The sequence below is a fragment of the Siphateles boraxobius genome, unplaced genomic scaffold (genome assembly GCF_051911475.1).
Source record: "Siphateles boraxobius isolate OS27281-9 unplaced genomic scaffold, OSU_SipBor_1 102, whole genome shotgun sequence".
Classification (NCBI taxonomy): Eukaryota; Metazoa; Chordata; class Actinopteri; order Cypriniformes; family Leuciscidae; genus Siphateles; species Siphateles boraxobius.
Window position 1 is genome coordinate 744,241 of NW_027508703.1, and position 17,284 is coordinate 761,524.

General features: G+C 45.1%; 1 protein-coding gene across 1 annotated transcript in view; it reads left to right on the forward strand.

Moving 5' to 3' along the window:
* pamr1b (peptidase domain containing associated with muscle regeneration 1b) overlaps positions 1-6,646 on the forward strand; it is an 83,427-nt gene extending 76,781 nt beyond the window's left edge. The window contains exons 11-14 of the mRNA XM_077245535.1: positions 3,357-3,423; positions 3,605-3,837; positions 4,980-5,323; positions 5,633-6,646. Coding sequence (XP_077101650.1) covers positions 3,357-3,423; positions 3,605-3,837; positions 4,980-5,323; positions 5,633-6,187 — 1,199 coding nt within the window. The 3' untranslated portion in view covers positions 6,188-6,646. The remainder of the gene's footprint in view (positions 1-3,356; positions 3,424-3,604; positions 3,838-4,979; positions 5,324-5,632) is intronic.
* Positions 6,647-17,284: the final 10,638 nt, after the last annotated feature.

Here is a 17,284-nt window from a genome sequence, read left to right on the forward strand (position 1 = left end):
TAGGATAAGTTATCACTGGCTCGAAAAACTTAGCAATGTCTTCTACCGTCTTCATTTACAGAGCATTTAACTCCGCGGGGTGTCCTGAATTTAAAAGTAAGGGCTGCCAGAGGGAGGAATAAGATGTTGGAAGATACAAGATGTCGAGGGGCCTGTCACACAAAGGAGACATTAAATCACATTCTCCAGGTGTGTGAAGTAACCCATGATTTAGGATGGACCCGACATAAACGGGTAGCAAAACAAACGGAGAAAATTCTAAGAAAAAGTGCAGTCCAGATGTGGGTAGAACCTATAATAACTATGAAAACGAGCTTCATAAAACCTGACATAATGGTAGATGACGGCTGTAACATTACCACCCTTGATGTATCCATAGTAGCAGGTTTTCGTATGGAAAAGAGTTATAAGTAGCCTTGCAAGCCAGACCCACATCAAGATGTTAGGTCTGGGAACTCACCATTGGCATGCCTGACCCGAGGGGCGGGATAAACGGTTGTCTTTCAAATTCTCTCTGCACGCAATAGGATAGCGCTACAACCAACCAGAGCAACGAATGGCTGTGGCTGAGTGAGTCCCATGCGTTTTCCCACAAGCGGAGCTAGTTGATATATTAAACTTTTTTTTCCGTATCCGGTCGGCAAAACTCTGAACACTTCTTCCTTTTTTAAGAACGACTTAAGTGCCATTCTTTGTTCTTTTCTCAAAGAAAAGCTTAACTCCAGGTCCTCCGGAGTCGCGGCCAAAGCCGATTCGAAAGACCGCTGTTCGCCAGCAGCATCTTCTTGGTTTTCAAGTAGCAGATCACCTATGGAAATCACGTGGAACCATCACAACTCTGCCGTCATTATGTTAAGCCCGCCCACCAACTCTATACACGATGTGATTGGCCTGACTAGAGTTTGGTTTTTCCAGCTCGAAAGCCAACGGAGAGTTGCTAGACTACACTGGCTGCAAAATAAATGTTGCTGCCGCTAAGGTGTGTCTAGATTTCTAGGCTAAGTTATAAGTCGAGGATTGGAAAATACGGCTCCCCAGATAATGTCACTGCAATTAAGTCATGGACTGGAAACACCGCCCTGATCAAACACCACCCAGTGATCATGTCAAGTAGGAGTCTGATGTATGGCCCTTCAGGGAGGGTCCATACATCAGACTCCTACTTGATATGATCAGAGGTCAGACAGATATGATCAGAGGTACAGAGGTCAGACAGATCTCACTTGGAAATGCTATGATCTATATACATGAGGAACTTGAATACTTACGGAAAGTAGCTTGCCATTCTAGATAACCTGCAATAGCATCGACGACCTCGCCACAGCTCACTATTAGAGACTCTTTAGGAGCTTGGAATTCCATTTCCACCACTAATGATGATGACTTCATAACTTGATGTCAATTGCCAGAGAGTAAGAGGAGTCATGTGTATGGAACAACAATTTTTGACCATGTGCTTGAGGGAATTACTATGTGTTTGTGTATTGGAACTGTGAGTTTGAAATGACATCTTTGAGCTTTGTTATAAATAAATTTGATAAACTCAGTACTGGACTGAAAGTGTGTCTTGTTCAATCTCACACATCAGAAACAACCCTTCAACACCTCTAATGCCTGCTATAGACTGTGCTATTTCGGCAATCATATAAGATCATTACAAATATCCCTGCAAGACATGTATTTAATAAACGTTTTAATAGACATATGTAGACTGTACGATGATGACACATGAATCAAGATGAATCGCACTCCGGCAATTCTGGTTTTTATTTGCGCTGAAAAAAAGAGGAGAAAGAAAAAAATTAGAATATGGATTAGGGAAAAGAGGCAAAGTTACCTCAAGCTCCATTTGCAAAATTGGCATGCTAAGTTTTTTTTTAGCGCCATATCGCGTTGATTGATACTCCATTTCATGCTGCATTTTGATTGGCTGGTCAGTAAACGTAGCTCGTAACAGCAGGTGATCATGCTGAATTGCTAACACTGTCAGAAAATTATTGCAGGCTATATTTGGTCGCAAGAACCTCACTCACTGTACGACGTAGCACACAATGATTGCTCATCTTTCATCTAGGACAGCCAAAATCATACAATGTTTTCCGGGCATCATGGTCTGTTGTCGCTTCACATGGTGCTGCTCTGTACCAAATACTTTAGTATCTGGTTAAAGGATTAGTTCACTTTTTAAAAAACTTTTGCTGATAATTTACTCACCCCCAAAAATCACATTTTTGTCAAAGACTACGCCTTGATGATCAGATTCAGAACTATGATCAAAACACAGATGGAGTAGATCGAGTCCAACACCCCCAAAGCTTCACAGTCATTTTCTCTTCATGTGTAACGCTTCATTTCATTTGGAAACATTAAGCAGTTTTGATTTACACGTTGTTTAATGTTTGATGATCACGTTATTTTACATTTGAATGAGCAACCACTTGTTTCAGCTATTTCTTCTCCTGTTTTGATCCGGAGATTCTGTACTAGAAGATGTGTCATAGCGCCCCCTACCGTATAACAGTAAAAACATGGATAGCTGGAAAATACAGTCAATGGTGAGGAAAGAGTAAAGTAGAATTAAAGTAAATTCCTATGTACACTACCAGTGGACTAGCCTACACAAAAATTCAGATACGCAGAATTAGAAACATATCTGTTTTATATCAATATTCTAATCAATATTTTCAAACAATGTAAGTTCTGTAAGACTGTATGAAAAACTATGTAAAAAAAGTATATTTAATAGGCTACTCGATCAAAAGAGTTAACACAACTACAAGCCAAGTATACTTTGAATACTTAATTATACTTTTAAGTATATCTCGATTGAAAGATTGACTACAAGTACATGCCAAATATTCTTGGACTTAAGTACACTTAAGTGTAATTTTAAGTATATTTCTGAGAAGAACATAAAATATGTTTTTGAGAAGTAAATAAAATGTAGACTGAAAGTATACTTTCTTATTTTTAGTTTAAAAGAAGTATACTAATAGAACACTTGAATAAACTTATTTTTCGTAAGGGAGATGATGCTTTTTTGCAGTATAGTGTACAGTGTTACTATACTGAGGCATGAGGACATAGAGGGTGACGCCTCCTGTTGGCCTCACTAGCACATTAGTTTTCCCTGGCAGTTTCCAATCCAGATACTGACCAGGCTCAACCATGCTTCGCTTCGATGGGAAACAAGCGAGAGTTACAGAGCTGATGGCAAATGTTACTGCATTAACAACACACATTTTAGACACCCAAGATATTTAGAATATTAAAACTCAAAGTGTTTTCATAAATACTGTGCTGACATCAGTATTTATGAAAACTAAGCTGTGTTTTGTTTATATTCTTATTCGTAGCCTGTCGAGAGCCCAAAGTGTCTGTGCTGGTCAAACAGAGAGTTCTTCCTCCCCACATCCCTTCCAGGTACTATTTCACTCCACACTGCAAAACCGGTTACATCAACAAATTTAGTTTTCCTCGTTTTCCATTCAATATTGTGATATAATTTTCCCATTCCTTCCAAAGTAAAATTTTTAAGTAACACAGTTTATGTAATATCTGAACTTTAAACTGTATTTCATTTATTCTGTATGCTTTTCTTCAGGAAAACACCTGTGCATAAATTTTATTCTTCTTCTGGGGCAACCAATTTCTTAAGGGAAGTGTGGCCCACCCAGACCCCTTTCAGCCTCCCCCCGCTCCCACAGGGCTTTCACCATCTCTACACACACATTGAGTACGAGTGTATGTCCCCGTACTACCAGCACTCTGGTAGTGCACGCAGAACCTGTCTGAAGATGGGGAAGTGGAGTGGACGTCATGTCTCTTGTTCACCAGGTGAGGGCACACATGACCCATAACAAACAGCACTGCTGGAGGTGTAGCGGGCTTCGTTAAAAGAATAACTCATTCAAAAAATCTTTATTCATTTAATCACCCTCACGTCCTTCCAATCCTGTGTGACTTAGAGCAGCCTAAAAGCACCATAAAAGTAGTCCAGATATAACTTGTGCATTATATTCCAAGTCTTGCTTCATGATTGCACATATTCAAAGTCTTAATGCACAAGGTCTCCTGCAACAGGTTTACATGCATCAAAGGTTAAAAAACACTTTCATGCTCTCATAATATACATTTGCACATCACCACATTTTTCAATGATTCTCAAACGACTCATTGGATGAATCAGTCTCTCTAAATTCCCTTCTTTCCTCAAGCCTGCTCTGATTGGCCAGATGGCCCAGTCTGTTGTGATTGGTCTGCTCTGCTCTGATTGGCCAGATCAACAAAGTCACACGGATTTAAATGGATATTCAAGTTATTTTGTAATCTGCTGATATTTTAAGGTGAGCCTCTGGAAATAGACCTAGATGCTCTTGTCAAGTGCAAAAGTGACAGAATGAAAGTATCACATCCACATCTCGGATTTTTGTGCTTTATGAGGACTCTCTATAGATATAATTATTGTTATACTGTACAAACTTTACATTCTATCCCTTAACCCCTAAATCAACCCTTACAGAAAACATAATTTAGTATGATATATAAGCTGTTTTCCACATGGGGACTGAAATTTTGTCCCCACAACATTGAACATTTCTAGTATTACTATCCTTGTGGGAACAGTTGGTCCACAATGCAGGGAATGCATGGACCAAACACACACACACACACACACACACACACACACACTCTCTCTCTCTCTCACACACACACGCATACACACACACACACACACACACACACACACACACACACACACACACACACACACACAGAATACACACACCTATCAGAGTGTCAACACAGGAAAATGCATGAGGTGGTTAGGAAGTAATACAAGACTAAATTGAGCTCTCCGTGTTATCCATAACAATCCAAATCCTCTAAGTGCTCTTTTATTGTTAAATTCCATAATCTGTCAAGTACTCCTTGCTTTTGTTTGTTCTCTTAGTTTCTTTTTTCTCTCTCTATGCCAGTGTGTGGGAAGCTGACGAACTTTGACCCTCAGAAGCCAGCAGAAAGTAAATGGCCCTGGCTGGCTGCCATCTATCGTTTGCCTGTTGCAAGTAAACTAGGGAAGTTAAGTGTGACGAGGACAATGGGGAAAAGCATTGATCCGATGGAAGAAGAGAGTGACATGGATGGTTGGCAGCTTGTTTGCAGCGGAGCCCTGGTGAACCAGCGCAGTGTGGTTGTAGCTGCCCACTGTGTCACAGAGCTGGGGAAATTATATCCACTCGACACGGCCAAAATCAGAGTAATGCTTGGCAAACAGTATCGCAGTGATCTGAGAGAGACCAAGGGACTGCAGCGACTACGGGTCAGTTTGTAAGAACACCAACAGCTAGAAGTTTGGACACACCTACTCATTGTTTATTATTACTACATTCCACATTTTATACATAATAAAAATTTTATTAAAATTTAATGTATTATTTATAAATAATAATATATTAAATACATCATATACATTAAAAATAATAATTATAAAATCATATTCACAATTTAAACTATGAAATATCCAAAACACTGCTGGGGGCCTCTAGGATACTCTGTGTAATTATCATATGCTGCCAAATATTTGTGTATATTCTGTTATTCACTCCACGTCTCATCTCTGATTGTCCAGGTTTCCTCCATCGCTCTCCATCCAAACTATGATCCCCTGGTGCTGGACTCAGATGTGGCCGTACTGAAGCTCTTGGACAAGGCTCGTATTGGAGAACATGTGAAACCGATCTGCCTTCCAAACGCTCAGGATACAGTAGAAGACTCCAGGCAAGGGCTGGTGACAGGCTGGTCCCTCTTACCAGACCAAGAGGCTGGAAATGTTGAGAAAGCACGCGTGGGCCGTGTGATTCTGGGGGATATTGTTCACTGTGAGCAGCAATATGCCAATTATGGTGTTCCTATTAGTGTGTCTGAGAACATGCTGTGTGGGCGACAGGGAGCGGGCGCTGATCAGTCCAACATCTGCCCTGCCGACACCGGAGGTGTTCTCATCTTCCCAGCGGTCTCCTCCGTCTCCAGTCTCACACCTCCACATGGACAGGCTTCACAAGAGTGGAAACTTTTAGGATTGGTCAGTTTCGGATATGATTCTTCAAACTGCAACCCAGAGCTTTACACCGTGTACACTAATGTTGCTAATTTTGTCAACTTTATAGAGGGAAATATGACATAGGCTGACATGCAATATTACATCTTGTCTCTGCCTCATTTATATTATGTAATGCATTTCCTTCTATCCCTTACAATATTGCATTATGGGGTAATGTAAACACTGGACGATGCAGGGCACAGATGTATAGGACAAGGACTTATACTTTAAACATTAAGTCCGAACACAACATTAACATGTACCAGCACTTCCTACAGACAGTATATGCTGGCCCTCCACTTCTCAGGTGATGTAAAATGAGTCACATCTAGCAATAATTGGTTTGCCTATAAATCTTTAAATTGTACATAAATTGTAATATTGTATTTACCATTGTAAGCATTATTGAAAGGTGTACATATTTACATATAATAACATATATTGTCATTGGTCAGACCATAACTCATAGTAATATGGACTGCAGTGACATGTTCTCGAGGAGGCAAGTGAAAAATAAAAGGGAAAATAATTAACAAAACAAAATGAAAATTAATAAAATATTACACATAACAAATTTTTCTAAAATGACAGTCCATCAGCTACACCGGTGAATACAATTTTAGAGCTTATTGTCTTCTCAGAAGTCGTTAAAGTGTGATTTGAATATGAGGGGAAAAAGAGAAGCCACTGGAGAGGAAGCAACGCCTTTACTGTGCTGTGATTGGCCTCTTGTCCAAATCAAAATAAACTGGGAACACAAAATGTGTGAACACGTTTTAGCAACCATTCATCTCAGTTCAATGAATTGATATACTTCATTGCCTGTGATTACTTCTTTTTGAAACATTAGACAATAAATCCTCTTTAAACATCAGAAGATTGTCAAATAACAGTGCATTAGTTCACACTCTAATACGTTACTGAGGTCCATCAAATCATTCTTATCTAATCAAGTTGACTATCAACTTGACATGACTAATCAAATTGGGACTTTTTTTTGGCCAATTTTTCTTTTCAAAGCTAAAGAAATATTTAGAAGCTGCAGCCATCTGTTCAGTACATAAATGTGATGCATATTTGAAGTGAATAAAACTGAGCTAGTATTAAGGTGATGGAGGCATGGTGAGATAAGCAGCTGTTTAAAATCCCTTGTGATGTGATGAGATGTGATGCTTTTCCAGAACATTTAAATCTTCAGTAAATAGAAAATAGACATACAACTATAGTTACTGTATTACTATAGTTATTACTTTTAAATAAATGTAAAAACTTTATAATACTAAGCAATATAAAATTGGTTGCTTGTTGGTAGTGTAAGGTAAACGTTGCTTCGTTTACCCAGAAACGGTGTAAGTAACATCATCATGTTCTTTATAGACAGGTTACAGTCAAATTATGGCCAGATCTCTGCATATGCATTAGAGCAGATCCATGCAAATGTCAACCTTAGCATGAAAAAATAAAGTTTTTACCAAGCAAAACCCTTTTTAAACCCGCGTTTCTCCGTCTCTCTTTTTTTAAGCCTACCTTTCACTTTATCAGTGACTCCTTGCCAATTTTTCTGTATGTTCATTTCATTTCTCAAATACACTCCTAAGTACTTAAACCTCCCCCTTTTCCAGACTAAACCATCAGGAGGGCTCACCGCAGATAGGTCTCAAACTGTTGAATTGGTCATGTGGCTAGGGAGGAAGAAAGACCAAGAGAAAGATACATTAATAGATATTCATTGTGTTCATACTAAAGGGTTACTTGGTTAAATAAGTTCCCCTTCAGGGACTACCGCTGCGTGAAATCGCAGTGGGAACGCCCTCAGCGTGACGCGTCTGAAGCATGAATGAAATCAGTCAATGGAGAGAATGAGCGTACGGCGAGTGACGTCATCGACCAGGAAGCTATAAATATCCCCTGAGTACACAATACGCCAGCTTTTAGTTACTTCAGCAGCTCTGTGTGTGTCTGAATCTGTCGATTGTGTTTGTCTGTTTTGTCAGGAGTTTTCACTATATATATTTTATATAAAAAAACCAATATGAGCGAGCAGTATAAGAAGTGTGTTCCCCCCTGTACTCGGTACATCACGGGTGGGGATTCACACGAGCTAAGTGTGGCTTGTTTGGGAGTGCAGCAATGCCCAGTCGGCTCTCGAGGGAGTCGATTGTCAGCATTGCGAGCGTTTTCCCCGAGGCTCGGGTCCCGCTTCTGTTGAGGCAGAGCGGCGGCGCTTGTCTTGGGGCTCGCAGATGGATCTCGCTGGCGACGTTGAGACGGGCTCCGCCCTATCTCAGCTATCTCCGACGAGATCTAGTGCCTCTCACCCGGCTCTGGAAGCACGCGCTGCGGCGGTTACTTCTGCCCGGGTGGAGGCACATGATGATGTTGAATTGAGATTTTCCAGTTCTGAGGAGCTGGATGTCGAAAGTTTATTATCAGAGAAAACTAGTTTATCACATTATACTGCAAATGAAGAAGGTTTGATGGATGTATTATCTCGGGCTGTTGAAAAGCTAAAAAAAAAATAAAAAAATAACAGTATCGAGTGGCCAGCTGATAGACAGGTTTCTAGAATTAAAAGCAATCTAGATGATAGATTTCTGTCTGCACGACCTCAACCTTCTAGCCGGTGCTTACCGTTCTTCCCAGATCTTCATGCTGAGGTTTCAAAGACCTGGGTTAGACCGGTTTCAAGCAGAATTTACACAAATCAGTCCAATGCTTATGGTAACATTGTTGGTGCTAAATCTGCTGGTTATGTGACGATACTGTAGGCGGAGAAGACGCTTGCGAGCTATCTCTCTCCTGCTTCATCGTCTTCACTTAAAGCACCGGCTCTTCCACCAAAAAATAAATAAATAAATATATATACCTCTGTGCTGGTGGGGAAGGCTTACTCGGTGGCTCGGCAGGCGGCTGCATGTTTGCATACGATGACTTTTATGCAGGCTTTTCAGGCCGACCTGCTCAAAGGAAATCTGAGGGGGGTCCCCGCCGAGAGAGACTTGCGTTCACCTCCCTTAAGGGTGCCCTGTCTCTCCCGGCGCCCTCAGGGGCCCGTCCTACTAACCCTGCCGAAACAGGGCGTAGAAGGGTCTGGCGAGTGCTTTCCCGAGGGACGCTTGCCGCCTCTAAGGAGGGTTCTAGTGTGTTCAGACCAGTCGTTCCCTGCCGGTGCGCCGTTACAGGGCACTGTGTCTGTCACGCAGAACGTTCAACCAGAGCAAAGTCTTTCGTCGAGTTCGTCTTCAAAAAGAGCACAGCAGAAGCGGAGTGTCACGTCTCGTGCCCCCCTGCAGAGAAACTGGAGGGATGAGGCGGGGTGCTCTCCGGCGCGGCCTTCTCGGGGCAGGACTGATCTGAGGACAGTCATTGTCGCCAGAAAGGCCGCGTCGAAAAAGTCCTGACGGGCTGAACGTCAGGACTCTGAGGGTGGTCCCCATCGGGAAAAACTTGAGTTCACCGCACAAAAACACGGTGCCCTGTCTTTCTCGATGCTCTCAGGGGTCTGTTCTACTAACCCTGCCTATACAGGGCGTAGAGAGACTCGGCGAGCGATTTCCCGAGGGACGCTCGCCCCCTCCAAGGAGGGTTGTGGAGTGCTCAGACCAGCTGTTTCCTGCCAGTATGTTACAGGGCGCTGTGTCTGTCACTCGGGATGTTCATCCGGAGGCCAGCCTCGAGAGGCTGGTTCCCTTAGTAGAGTTCCTGGCGGAATGGGTCCCCCACCCAGCAGGGAGTTAGGATACTACTTCATCGAAAAAAAAAAAAATCCTGACGTGCTGAACGTCAGGGTTCTGAGGGTGGTCCCTATCGTGAAAGACCTGAGTTCACTGCACAAGAACACGGTGCCCTGTCTTTTCCGATGCCCTCAGTGGTCTGCTCTACTAACCTTGCCTTCACAGGGCGTAGAGAGACTCGGCGAGCGATTTCCCGAGGGACGCTCGCCCCCTCCGAGGAGGGTTGTGGAGTGCCCAGACCAGCTGTTCCCTGCCAGTACGTTACAGGGCGCTGTGTCTGTCACTGGGGATGTTCAAATCAGATCCGAGGACTGGTTTGTCATGATAGATCTAAAGGACGTTTACTTCCATGTATCTATCCTCCCTCAACACAGGAAGTTCCTGAGGTTCGCTTTCGGGGGCGAAGCGTACCAATATCGGGTTCTTCCGTTCGGCCTAGCACTGTCACCCCGAACATTCACGAAGTGTACGGATGCTGCTATAGCCCCGCTGAGGTTACAGGGCATCCGCTTTCTGTACTATATAGACGATTGCTTGATTCTAGCTCAATCGGAACAACAGGCGGTTCGGCACCGAGATGTCGTTCTTGCTCATATCAAGTGACTGGGGACAGAGAACCACTTTTCTAGGTGTAGTGTGGGATTCAACGACGATGCAGGCACGATTGTCACCTGCTCGTATTGCTTTGATTCTCGCTGCAGTAGATCAGGTCAAGCTAGGCCAGTCATCCACTGTAAAACAGTTCCAGAGACTGCTAGGTCTCATGGTAGCTGCGTCCAACGTGATACCTCTTGGCCTCTTGCACATGAGACTGTTACAGTGGTGGGCTCAGGACCAAGGGATTCTCCCCGAGGGGAAATCCGCTTCGCATGATCGTGAGTTTGCGACGGTGTCATCACGCCCTGATCATGTGGAAAGATCCTTGGTTTCTTTCCCAAGGCCCTGTGTTAGGAGCTCCTTGTCGTCGCGTTATGCTAATGACAGATGCCTCTCTCACGGGTGGGCTCAGGGTCTGTGGGAGGACCATCATCGTCTGTGGCACTTAAACTGCCTAGAGATGTTGGCGATGTTTCAGGCTCTGAAACACTTCCTCCCAGACCTAAGGGGCCACCATGTTCTTGTCCAGACAGACAACACATCGGTGGTTTCTTATATCAACCATCAGGGGGGTTTGCGTTCTCGCCCGCTTTACAAACTGGCACGTCAGATCCTTCTATGGTCCCAGGGGAAAATTCTTTCTCTGAGAGCTTTTATCTCCCGGGGTATTTAAATCAGGGGGCAGACATCCTGTTAAGACAGGGGCCGAGGCCCGGGGAATGGAGTCTTCACCCCGAGGTGGTGGAACTCCTATGGAAACATTTCGGTCTTGCCGAGGTAGACCTATTTGCTTCTCGAGAAACATCACACTGCTCGCTGTGGTTCTCTCTCAGCCATCCAGCCCCGCTGGGGTTGGATGCGATGGTACATCCGTGGCCGAGGTCACGCTTGTACGCTTTTCCCCCGATCGCTCTGCTCCCAGGAGTTCTGGAGAGGGTTCGCCGGGACGGGCTCAGTCTCCTGCTAATAGCCCCGTTCTGGTCGGCCCGGGTATGGTTTGCGGACCTAGTGTCTCTCCTCAACGGCTCTCCCCTAGAGATACCGATCAGGAGAGATCTGCTCTCTCAGGCGAGTGGGTCGATCCTTCACCCCCGTCTAGAGCTATGGAGGCTGTGGGCTTGGCCTCTGAGGGGGCCCAGCTCATAGATTCTGGTCTCTCGGCTGAGGTCGTTGAGACCATCCTCCGATCCAGAGCTCCCTCCACGAGGAAGTTATATGCCGCGAGGTGGAAACTTTTCACCTCTTGGTGTTGAGAGCGCCAGCAGGACCCAGTTAACTGCCCGGTTGGTACAGTCCTGGATTTCCTGCAGGACCGTCTCTCCACAGGGTTATCCCACTCCACACTGAAGGTGTATGTGGCGGCCTTAGCTGCTTACCACACCTCTTCAAGTGGAGGTTCCCTCGGGAAACACCCGCTTATGTCTCGCTTCCTTCGTGTCACCTTGAGGCTGAGGCCTGCAGTTGGCACAAGGGTACCAGCTTGGGATCTGGCCGTCATCTTAGAAGGTCTCTCCCTTGCTCCTTTCGAGCCCATCGAGGAAGTTTCGGAAAAGTTTCTTACTCTAAAGACTATCCTTCTTCTCGCTATCTCATCTCTAAAAAGAATTGGAGATATTCAAGCACTTTCGGTGGCTCCCTCGTGCCTGGAATTTGCTCCTGGTTGGTTAAGGCCTTTCTCTTTCCGAGACCAGGTTATGTTCATAAGGTTCCAACTGTTTCAGTTAGACCTATAGTTCTGCAGGTTTTCTGTCCTCCGCCTTTTCTGACGTCAGACCAGGAGAAAATTAATTTGCTGTGCCCAGTTTGGGTTTTGATGCTTACGTCCACAGAGCTGCCCTGTGGAGGAGATCGGAACAACTGTTCGTCTGTTTGGGTCACCTAAGAAAGGGTGTCCTGCATCTAGAAAAAGGATGAGCAAGTGGGTGGTCGAGGCCATCCCACTTGCTTATGGTTCGGCCCATCAGCCTTCACCTTTGGCTGTAAGGGCTCATTCCACCCGGAGTATGGCTGCTTCTACAGCTCTTCTTTCAGGAGCTTCTCTTCAGGACGTTTGTGATGCGGCAGGCTGGTCCTCACCGCACACTTTCGTTAGATTTTATTCCCTCGATCTTAGCTCCACTCCCGGGGCTCAGGTTCTCTCGTCGGTTTGTGTCTCCTAATGACACACGACGGGGATTTGGTCGTATGGGGATGTGGGTATTGCGTTCCCACTGCGATTTCACGCAGCGGTAGTCCCTGAAGGGGAACGTCCCGGGTTACGTATGTAACCCTAGTTCCCCGAAGGGACGGACGCTGCGTGTCCTGCCATACTCTCGGCATCCCCTTGGGTCGCTGCTTCAGTAACTTTTAAGCTGGCGTATTGTGTACTCAGGGGATATTTATAGCTTCCTGGTCGATGACGTCACTCGCCGTACGCTCATTCTCTCCATTGACTGATTTCATTCATGCTTCAGACGCGTCACGCTGAGGGCGTTCCAACTGCGATTTCACGCAGCGTCCGTCCCTTCGGGGAACTAGGGTTACATACGTAACCCGGGACGTTCACACACTGATATCTGTTTTTTTTTCCAGCTGTTTGATCTCCAATGTAATAGTAATAATTTGGAGCCTCCTCAGCTCAAGGTCCAGCTCCTGTAGTGAACAGTCCAGTTCTAGGCCCTGACTGAGTCTGTTTCCACCTGAAACAAGTCCACCACAAACAATCAGAACAAGTTTTCTGCAGGTTAATCAAATCACAAAAAGTGGCATGACTTTCTACATACATAGGTCTGACTGTAATTGATGTCAAGGGTTTAAAGCATTGCCTTGTTCACATTCCTTATGTAGTCCATTGAGGCAGAGGCTTCAGTTTCGGGGGCAGGTTGTGAAAAATCCTACAATAAAATAGATGTGTAATGGCCAGTCACTTAATTGTGACATTCAAATGTGTGCCATAAGAGATGGAGGGTCTCATAAGGGCAGATGGAGAGATGGAGGGTCTCATAAGGGCCGGTGGAGTGATGGAGGGTCTCATAAGGGCCGGTGGAGAGATGGAGGGTCTCATAAGGGCCGGTGGAGAGATGGAGGGTCTCATAAGGGCAGATGGAGAGATGGAGGGTCTCATAAGGGCAGATGGAGGGTCTCATAAGGGCCGCTGGAGAGATGGAGGGTCTCACAAGGGCAGATGGAGAGATGGAGGGACTCATAAGGGCAGATGGAGAGATGGAGGGTCTCATAAGGGCAGATGGAGAGATGGAGGGACTCATAAGGGCAGATGGAGAGATGGAGGGTCTCATAAGGGCAGATGGAGAGATGGAGGGTCTCATAAGGGCAGATGGAGAGATGGAGGGTCTCATAAGGGCAGATGGAGAGATGGAGGGTCTCATAAGGGCAGATGGAGAGATGGAGGGTCTCATAAGGGCAGATGGAAAGATGGAGGGTCTCATAAGGGCAGATGGAAAGATGGAGGGTCTCATAAGGGCAGATGGAGCGATAGAGGGTCTCATAAGGGCAGATGGAAAGATGGAGGGTCTCATAAGGGCAGATGGAAAGATGGAGGGTCTCATAAGGGCAGATGGAAAGATAGAGGGTCTCGTAAGGGCAGATGGAGAGATGGAGGGTCTCATAAGGGCAGATGGAGAGATGGAGGGTCTCATAAGGGCAGATGGAGAGATGGAGGGACTAATAAGGGCAGATGGAGAGATGGAGGGTCTCATAAGGGCAGATGGAGAGATGGAGGGTCTCATAAGGGCAGATGGAGAGATGGAGGGTCTCATAAGGGCAGATGGAGAGATGAAGGGTCTCATAAGGGCAGATGGAAAGATGGAGGGTCTCATAAGGGCAGATGGAGTGATGGAGGGTCTCATAAGGGCAGATGGAGAGATGGAGGGTCTCATAAGGGCAGATGGAGAGATGGAGGGTCTCATAAGGGCAGATGGAGAGATGGAGGGTCTCATAAGGGCGGATGGAAAGATGGAGGGTCTCATAAGGGCAGATGGAGTGATGGAGGGTCTCATAAGGGCAGATGGAGAGATGGAGGGTATCATAAGGGCAGATGGAGTGATGGAGGGTCTCATAAGGGCAGATGGAGAAGTGGAGGGGCTCATAAGGGCAGATGGAGAGATGGAGGGTCTCATCCATGGCACCATTTCCAGGATTCATCTCTGGGCTCCTCATACTCGGTGCTCACACCAGCCTGCAGAGATTTCAGATCCTACAAAAATACACAAACAGTATACAAAAGCAGTCGTTTTAACAGCACAATGTAATTTGATTTCTGTATTAAAAGTAACAAAAATTACTTTATATTTTAGTATATCCCTAAAACATATTTTCCCCCACAAATGCTGCTATCATCTTTCCTTGCCCGTCCTGCTCCACCACAAAATAACTGCAGCACTTGCACAGATATCAAGAATCAGAAAAGTGTTGAAATATCTCTGTTTGAAATTACAATAATTAAAATAAACTACCACTTAATATTTAATAGATTTTGTTATCCATTTCTGTAGTATACTCACTCATAGCCTTTGATGGCAGCTTTCAGCTTCATGAGCCCCTCTCCACTGGATACACACACATCTGTTCATCTGTCCCTGTAACATCCAGAAAAGATCACATTACCTCTGTGATTTATGAGCTCAATACTACATTTACATATTGAGGTTGTTGCTGATGTGTTAACTCACTTTTTATCCAACTTAAATGTTCCTCGATTTATCAACAGTACTAAGGGACAAATAATATATATATATATATATATATATATATATATATCTAACTTATGTTTAGTTACTTTATAGATTTGTTTATTTAACTTAGCTTATTTACAGCACATTTGTCAAATGTAAACAGTGTTGACAACAGTGAGTTATCCTAAATAATAGCACACATTCATCGCTCAGATGTCTTTTTCATGTTGTGATGTGCTCATCTGCAATAGGTTATTCATAGAATATTTTCCTTTCAGATGTAAATATATATTTTTAATAAGTGTCTTTAAGATGTATATGGTTATGTAAATCCACTTTAGAGACGTAACGTTATGTGTGCTTACTGGAGCTCCCCTGTTCGCTAGCTATACATAATAAAACATGTTTTTACAGCTAAATCCAAACTATACTATACTGTCAAACTCCTTTACACCTTCAACAGTTAAAAGGTTTACTCTACAGTAGTTCAACACATACGATTTTAACACAAGGAACCATGTTTACTCACACTTGAAATCACCCGCGTCGCTGATCTCCGTGATGTTTGATAATGACGTATCCTCTCCCGTGGCCTCCTGGGATAGAAGAGTATCCATCCACGAGCTCTTCAGAGCCTGGGCTGAAGCAATAGGTCATCCGGGAACTTCTCGCCTACTCTTTTATGAATACTGATGTTTCGAACGTACTACTTCTTTCACGTACTGTTTTCTCCTACTATATAGTAGGAAAGTAGGGATATTCTAATGCACTTTTAGTATACGCAGGTCCGAATCTCGCGAGAATTAGTACGTCATCCAGGTAATTCTCGCCTACTCTTTTATGAATACTAATGATTTGTACATACTCTTTCGCTCGCCTACTGCTTTTCCCCTACTATATAGTAGGGAAGTATGCGGTTTCGAACGCAGCCTAAGACTCACTGTTAGATCAATGTTACTGTCTTCACCCATGTGTTCTGTTCCCTGCTCAAGCCCCTGCCCCTTTTGTCTCAAAATGTATTGTGCCCCTCTTTGGTAATTGTAAATAATAATAATAATAATTATTATTATTTGTGGCGAGGGGGTCGTGGTCACGCGAAGTCTGTAGCGAGAGACGAGTCAGCGAGCTGTGCGGTGAGTAAGTAGGTCAAGTGCAGATGATGAACACCTGTGTCTGATTGCAGTGATTGGTGTGGAGACCGCATATTAGTACGTAAGCTGCCAGGAATGAGAGAGCGAAAAGAGAGAAGGACTGGGGACTCGTACCAAACACTCACAACCTGCTGGCTGACAATGGACTGAGTTACACATCGGAAAGAGTTTTTATAAATGGACTGAGTTACACATCGGGAAGAGTGGTCGTTTGAGTGAACCTTGAGAGCTGGAGACATACAGCGAGAGCTGGTACAGCGGGCAGAGTGTTTCTTATTTATGTGCTGTAGTGGAACACTACGGTGAAGGCGCACGAGCGCACATTTTGTTTGTTCTTTTTTTTCTGAATAAAGTACGAGTCCCAAGTTCGCCGACCTGTATTCTTCTTCCTTCACCCACACACACGCTAAGATTGACTACACTGGTGCCGAAACCCGGGAAGGAGAAGACTGCCGCCGCCATGCAGAACCCGCCAGGAACGCCATTTGCGGACCTCATTCAAACGCTCGCGGGTCTACACCGGGAACAACACCACGTCCTGCTGGCCGTAAAGGAGGAGAAGATCACCAGTTCCAGCTGCTTCTCCAAGGCCAGCAAGAAGTCTGCAAGCTGTTCAGGAACTGGCTCGACCTGGAGATTCGGGCTGTCCCCGATCCAGCTACAGCCTCGCCCCCGCCCCTGCCTCTCAATAAGATGGGGCCCCAGGATGATCCGGAGGCATTCCTGGACCTTTTTGAGAGGTCGGCCGAGGCCCAGGGATGGCCCCGAGTGGACTGGTCTATGCGGCTCATCCCTCTACTATCCGGCGAGTCGCAGATAGCCGCCCACCAACTGCCAGCCCAGAATCTCCTGGTCTATGAAGATCTGAGGAGCGCCATTCTTCAGCGGGTTGGCCGGACCCTGGAACAACACCGCCAGCGGTTCAGGTCTCTGAGCCTGGACGAGTCCGGCCGGCTCTTCGTTATGGCGCAGCAGCTCCTGGACTCCTGCCGCAGATGGCTGATGCCCGACGGAGGCGACGTCGAGGAT